The sequence below is a fragment of the Cucurbita moschata genome, unplaced genomic scaffold (assembly GCF_002738365.1).
Source record: "Cucurbita moschata cultivar Rifu unplaced genomic scaffold, Cmos_1.0 Cmo_Scf00002, whole genome shotgun sequence".
Taxonomy (NCBI): Eukaryota; Viridiplantae; Streptophyta; class Magnoliopsida; order Cucurbitales; family Cucurbitaceae; genus Cucurbita; species Cucurbita moschata.
Genome location: NW_019268518.1, coordinates 4320269 through 4327375, shown reverse-complemented (window position 1 = coordinate 4327375; position 7107 = coordinate 4320269). Strand labels below are relative to the sequence as shown.

The 7107-nt window shown below is 36.8% G+C and overlaps 1 protein-coding gene across 1 annotated transcript in view; it reads right to left on the bottom strand.

The window, feature by feature from the left end:
* Positions 1–789: 789 nt before the first annotated feature.
* LOC111462581 (UDP-sugar pyrophosphorylase) overlaps positions 790–7107 on the bottom strand; it is a 7946-nt gene continuing 1628 nt past the window's right edge. The window contains exons 3-17 of the mRNA XM_023106202.1: positions 6513–6629; positions 5763–5903; positions 5559–5655; positions 4820–4947; positions 4675–4746; positions 4141–4205; positions 3724–3784; positions 3522–3639; positions 3097–3221; positions 2640–2716; positions 2411–2516; positions 2184–2243; positions 1836–1916; positions 1266–1505; positions 790–1140 (exon numbers count right to left, since the gene is read on the bottom strand). Coding sequence (XP_022961970.1) covers positions 1006–1140; positions 1266–1505; positions 1836–1916; positions 2184–2243; positions 2411–2516; positions 2640–2716; positions 3097–3221; positions 3522–3639; positions 3724–3784; positions 4141–4205; positions 4675–4746; positions 4820–4947; positions 5559–5655; positions 5763–5903; positions 6513–6629 — 1623 coding nt within the window. The 3' untranslated portion in view covers positions 790–1005. The remainder of the gene's footprint in view (positions 1141–1265; positions 1506–1835; positions 1917–2183; positions 2244–2410; positions 2517–2639; positions 2717–3096; positions 3222–3521; positions 3640–3723; positions 3785–4140; positions 4206–4674; positions 4747–4819; positions 4948–5558; positions 5656–5762; positions 5904–6512; positions 6630–7107) is intronic.

Here is a 7107-nt window from a genome sequence, read left to right as displayed (position 1 = left end):
CTCCCCCCCCCCCCGAAGCTCAGCGTCCTCACTGGCACTCGTTCCCTTCTCCAACCGATGCGAGATCTCACAATCCATCCTCCTTTAGGGCCCAGCATCCTCACAAATCTCACAATCCACCCTCGGAGCTCTCCGTCCTCACTGGCACTCGTTCCCCTCTCCAACCAATGCGAGATCTCACAATCCACCCTCCGTCAGGGTCCAACATCCTCACTGGTACTTGTTTCTCTCCAATCAATGTGGGATCTCATAATCCACCCTCTTCAGGGCCCAACATCCTCGCTAGAATACCACTCGATGTCTAGCTCTAATACCATTTGTAACAGTCCAAGCCTACCGCTAGCAGATATTGTCCTATTTTGAGCTTTTCCTTTCGAGTTTCCCTTTAAGGTGTTCTACCAATGGCTTCCGATGGTATTCACGTTTGGCATATGCCTGCTCTAACCGAGATTTTTGGAACTGGTTCTATACTACAATTTGGCAGAGGAACTTTGGAGCACTCTTGTGGTAATGCACTAGGTGCCGTAGCTAACCTAATAGCTCTAGAAGCATGTGTATAAGCTCGTAATGAAGAACGTGATCTTAGAGAGAGGTTTCTACACCCTTATAAAAAATGTTTTGTCCACAGGTGTGTGGTGGAAATTCTCATGGTGGCTGGGAGAATGAACGTAAGTCAAATTGGAAAAAATGGACCCGCTTTTTTGAGGAGACGCACCACTTTCTAGAAATGAAAGGTCATGGATCAAGCTCTATTATGTCATAGTTATGTAGTATAACAAGGCAAGGAGAAGCATCCTGGGAATTTCATTCTCCATCTCAAAATATTATTACACAACAAAATTATTCAAGGTGAACTTGGAATACATATTTATTATAGAACAAAAATGTTACAAATTTTATTTTCCTAGGGGAAGGAAAAAACTTATTTTGCAGAGAAAAATGGTTCGACAAACCCCATGAATTCATCAACTTCACCTTCAAACCATTTCCAGCTGAAGTTGAGGGCTAATTTCTTTCTTCCTGCTCGATTTTGTTGATTCTGAACCCTCTTATTCTTATTTCCTCTGGCACTGAAGTGTCTTTATAATCCACGGGTTCAAGAGCCCAACCCTTGTTTTGCACTGAACCACTCACTTTTACCTGCCAAAACGAGTACCCAATGGCTCATGTTTTAAGATTGTAGGCGCCAGAGAAAAATTCTATACTTAGGATGAATTCGTGATGACTTAAAACGTCGAATTTAATAAAGATTGAAGTCGGCATACCTCAGCATCTTCAACTGCATTCACAATAAGAGTTCCATCCAAAGAGAGGTCTTGAAGATAAACATTACGTCCCTTGATGACCATAGTAGAACGCTGAGAAATGGAGCATTTTCCACTAACTTTGCTTTTTATATCTGAAAAGGTCAAACCCCATTTCGGTTTCCATGTGATGCGAGGCCAGACTTCAACCTCTTGTCCATTGAACGCCTGTTTGACTGGATCGGCTACTTGAACTCCGGCCTGGTAAGATGGAATAGAAAGCTTAAAATCTACCAAGGAGCAAGTTACATGCATTATCTTTCTTAGTAGCTACCAAGAACTAACTAATTGCTTATATGACATCACTTGAAACACTTTCATGCACGAATGTGAGTTTTTATTAGAGAGTGAGAAGAGCTACATAAAACACAGCAGACAAATGGACTTCATTTTATAGACTGTAATTATGGCCCGCCTGCTATAGGACTCAAAAGATTATTACTTTTGGAAAAAAAGCAAAAAAAAAAAAAAAAAAGAATCCTACTCTTGCAGAGTTCCTCATTTTGGATAGAGAGAGTTGTCATATGATACCTTTCTGAGAACGAGAGAATTTGCACGATATATGGCCATCTCGCCCGAAGTGGCACTGTGATATGGGTTTCCCTTCGGTACCTAAACAAAATAAAGTCCATAATTCTGAGTGGTAAGAACGCCAAACACGAAAAAGATATCAAGATATTCAAAGTTCAAAATAATGGGGGAAAAATAATCTGGACTCGAAAAGAAGATATAGATAAGAAAGAAGATCTTGAGATTGCAAAATCAAGAAGAAAAATGAGAGGGGGAAACACATCTAGAGCTGTTATAAATGTTTTAACGATATCTAAAATTTTAGAACAATTTGTTTGATGTAAATTAGACTATGAGTTTCAATTTTACCTTAGCAGCATCTTCGGGGTTATTCTTCACCGGTGCATAAGCAAGCCAGGTATCCATCACCTGAAAAAGAGGAACATAGAAAGTTTAGATACAAAAATAAGAATTTAATGAGGATTATAAGACAGTTCTACCAGACTCAAAAAAATAAAAATAAAAGAATCAGATAGTTGCTTTTTAGCTTTTTCGAAAATCGGCATAACTTCCCAGCCTGGGAGAAGAAAAGTTACCGTAAATCCAACCCTAGCTGAGGGAGGTAATGTTTTCGGATAATCTTGCATCATACATTCCAATCTGGTTGAAGACTTGAAAGAAGTCTTGCTAGCATCTTTATATCTGCAAAATTGTTTAAGATAAGGAATTTCTTAGAAGCTACCATAGTGTTCAGTTTTCAGTTTCACACCAAAAGAAATACAAACTCTATATCAGAACTCCTAAAAATAAGGGCAAGAAAAATACTTGGGATTGACAAACTCCTTTATAGCACCTCCTGTTTTGCTCAGCTCGTCAATATAGGGCCCAAGTTCTAAAATTAGCTGCAAAAAATATTTTGAAGTGCAAATCACGCATAAGACCAGAGAATAAACCAATCCACCATAAAACAAGAGAACATAAAATCCACAGAACAACGATCTCCTCGCATTTCTAATCATGTGACAGACATGTTGAAAGCATTTTTGATAGTACTAAGAGTCAAAGCAGTTGAGAGAGAAGTACAAATCCAGGAAAAGTCAACAAGTTACCTGTCTCTCCCAACTTCCAGCCCACCACCCAACGACTACTTCGCCCCTTACATTTACCCATGTACTTTCTAGATTCCCACCAACTAAGTTATTTACAATAACTGTTCATATTTACACCTCACTACTTACATGTTAAGGGAAGAAGAAATGATGGGTAATTGAGAGAAAATTACTTGGTTTATATTTCCTGGAAAAGGAGAGAAGCCAGTCTCATTGTTGACATCGCCATCAGGAAATCCAGTTGCTCTAAGCAGTGGGTCAAGCTGATTATATTCCACATTGATTACCATAGACCTCCCTGACAAAGAACAAAAATACAGCTTCATATAGGATTTTTTTGAAGTCAAGGCCGTAAAAGTTGAGATTCCTCGCTATCTCATAGTTACACTAACAGCAGCTTAAAACTGTGATTATCCACATTAGACAAAATTTACAGATTTAAGGTCCACCAGTAAGTAAGAGAAAAATATCGGCATGGATTCCTATTTTTACATGTAGCCTGACATTAAACAATAAATATTTTAAAATATGCAGAGGAATAGTAGTTTCCTATTTCTAAGCATGAGGAATTGAAATTAATTAGGCTTGTTGGTAGTACCATCAGCATGAGTAAGACGAGTAATTCCACCAATGGCTTCTTTTGCTTTGCGTGGAACAGCAAGAGAATTAACATGGTAATCTCTTGTAGCACTAACACCCAAAGAAGCTGGAATTGCCTGCATGATGCAAGTAAAAGGGAATGAATTATAATAGGTACAATTTGAAAGATATCCAAAAGACTTGGATGGTCAAGGAAAAACCTTGAATAGAAGCCCATTTGTATCTTGGAAAAAGAGAACCCATCTTAAACCAGCATCGAGCCTAGGGAAATCAATCCAGCAATAAAAAAATGCAGTACAAGAAGGGTTAATAAAAGAAAATGCCATCCAACATGAATCAGTCCTAGAAAATACTTCATCAACTGTTAGCGTAAGAAACATGACATAATTCGTGTTACAGAACTTGACGGCTATTAGGCTCAAATTCAAAACAAAATTCTTCACAATATAAAGCATACCAATCAGTTCAATGTTTTTCTTTTTAATTGGAACCCATCAGCCTAAAAGATTCTAGCTTAAGGACACATGAAATGACCATTAATAATACTAAGAACAAAGGTCCAAAGTACAGTGGAGTGCAAGGTCATGAGAAGTATAAGTTAAGACCATGTGACTTACCAATTTTTGAGAAGGCCACTAGAGTAGAGAAGTGCATGAACATCCCCATGGCCATGAGGCTTGGTCTATGAAATGAGAAAGGTTTAAGAGTGAACATATATTTTTTTATTTATAATAAAAAGGCTTGATGCGTAAGTAAAATGGCAATAAAACATTGTCCGTATGAGTGGAACTTTTCTATGTTGAGTATTTACCCCACGATATAATTAAAACCTAAATGTTCCAAACCAAATTAAAAAGTCATCAAATATTATCATACGGCACCTCACATCTTATCTCACCCCCAATAAAAAAGAAAGAGAGAAAAAACTCACTTGATAAAGTATTATTATAAGATACTTTAAAGTTTAAATATCATGTCACCATTTCATTCTTCAATTTCAACAACAATATTGCGAAGGGAGTTGGTTGAAAATTTTAAAACATTGGGGATAAAATTGGAAAAACAGTATATACTTCAAGGATGAAATGATATATTTAGCATAAGCCCCCTAGACGGAAAAGAGAGGCAAGGAAGAGAAAGAGCATGCATACCTGAATCCTATACTTGTTATGTGGATCAACGGCAAGCCTGGCATCATTATCATCCAAACAGGCAACTTTTTCCTAAGATAAAAAAAAATAGTTCAGAGTTTTAGAACTGAAATAAACTACTCTAATGAACCATACAAAATCTTACCTGTTTTAAAAGTTTAACTTGTGTGGGTTTCATTCCAAAATAAGAATTTGATTCCAACAGCTCTAATGTACGTGTATGAGTATCATCTGATGTCATTATAACAAAAGGAATCTCTGCTTGACTTTCACCTACAAAGTTTAAAAGAAAAAGACATTGTCACTTCCCATGCACATAAAAAATGCCAACTGGCCGCTTCAGTGAGACAACAAATTTATGGTAAATCTATCAAAGCTGCAATATTCTGAATTCTGACAAGCTTCCTAAACCCAATTAACTAAAGAGACTAAAATTGATAAGGCATATGAATATCCCTAGTCCAGGGTTCAAACAGTAAACATACCCAAGCTTTCTAAACGTTCAGTTCCAAGTAGCAAGAACCACCATCCAAGTCAAAATGACAATATAGTCCTAAAAAATATATTGATTTGTGCTTAAGATCCAGAGTGTCTTGTTTTTCCATTTAATATAATTGCTCTATTTTAGGGGCCACTTTCCAGTTATACTTGAGCCACAGCATCAAGCTCAATATGGATGGCCGCTGTTCAGAAATGAGGTTGGGATCTGAGAACAAGACTCGATAACGATATCATCCTATTCATAATGGCTTTCAAATATGTTAACACGTTGCATGGTAATAAGTTCCCCAGGAACTGAAGACTTAAGAATCTGTTCATAAACAAAAAATTTCAAGATAAGACTTTACCAATATCGAAATGGCCATATATTACTAAGGACAAACCTGCAAGTTTATTGCTAGCTTCTTGAAGAGCCAAAACGTATTCAATGTAACTCTGTAAGAAACATGTTCCTGTAGTAGTTTCTGCTGGAAGAGCCACCTGAAAGATGAGTGTAATTGTTAAAATATTATAGCAATGGAAATATGAAAAAATATATGTTACAAATTGTTAGCTGTAACACTTCCAAGTGAGGTTAGATGAATCACCTTAATTCCATTATATCCTAGCCGCTCCCCAAGCCCACCAGCAACAAGAACGAATGCCGCCTTCCGGACTTCCTTTACACCTCTTTCCTCAAAGCTGATAAAGCTATCATCACCGAAAGTCAAAACTTCACCAGTAGGAACCTACAGAGCGGTCACCCAGGGATCAACCAAAATTATACTTCATCGACTACAGTACAATACGAAATACATCACTTGAAGGATGATGAAAGTTGAGGATATCTTGTCATAAGAAAGAAAAAATCACTATACCGTAACTTAGGATTCTACACTTCAGTTACTATTAAGTAATTGATCTTTTATACGTAAACTAACTTCACGATGAAGAACATTATATATAATGTGTTTCCTAGTGTTCAATAAATCATTTAAATGCACACCTCAAAGTGATCTATATTCTTTATGACACTGTTCGAATGCTAGCAAGTATCATGGAGGACTTTTTTTATAATTCTCTGACTTTTGTGGGCTTTGATCTTGTTCATTTCATTTTTTCAGTGAAATTAGTTTCTCAACCCAGAAAAAGCGTACAATAGATAGAGATTCTATTGTTGCAGTACAATTTAAATCTTAATATCCATCTCTCATCACCTCCTAATAAAAATAAGAAAATTTTCCGGCTGAACCAACAACTACCACAATGTGCTAATTACATAACATCCATTACCAAATTGCAGCAGTATGGAGAGAGCATTTTTCAACAACGGTACGAGGTACGAGTTTTTTACTTACGGAGGGAATGAAGCCATCAAATGGGTTCTTTCCTGCTTTAGAGTCCGCTAAGAGTCCTCTGGCAGTCTGGATATAGGAGGCCAAACCCCCAGGATAGCTAGAATTAAGCCGAGCAACCTGCAATGGAATTTCCAATTAAATGGCATACTGGGCTGTCTTTTATCATACCACCGAAGAAGCAGTAGCACAAAGATGAGAAAATAAAAGCAAATTTTGAAACACGGACGTAATTTGCAAAAAGTAAATTTCAAAGAAATTGAAGACATCTTTCAGGTTAAAAGGCTCGAGAATCTCATTATTTACACTTCAATTACTTCCCTTAGCAAATCAACAATGATTTGTTTCTTTCACCCAAAAGCAACGAGAAATTTCTGTTCATATTCACTGTTTCTCGTTTTCCTTTTTCTGAAGAATTCACGGCTGGATCAATATAACATTTTATCCAAACCCAACTAGAAACAAGCTTTTCAGATCTTAATAAACAGTTCGTTCAGATTTAGAAGCATTGTCCATCAATCCAAATAAAATTCCACAACCGTACATCAGGTTTTCATAAATAAAGCACGACAAGTTATAAAAAAAAAAAAAAAAAAAA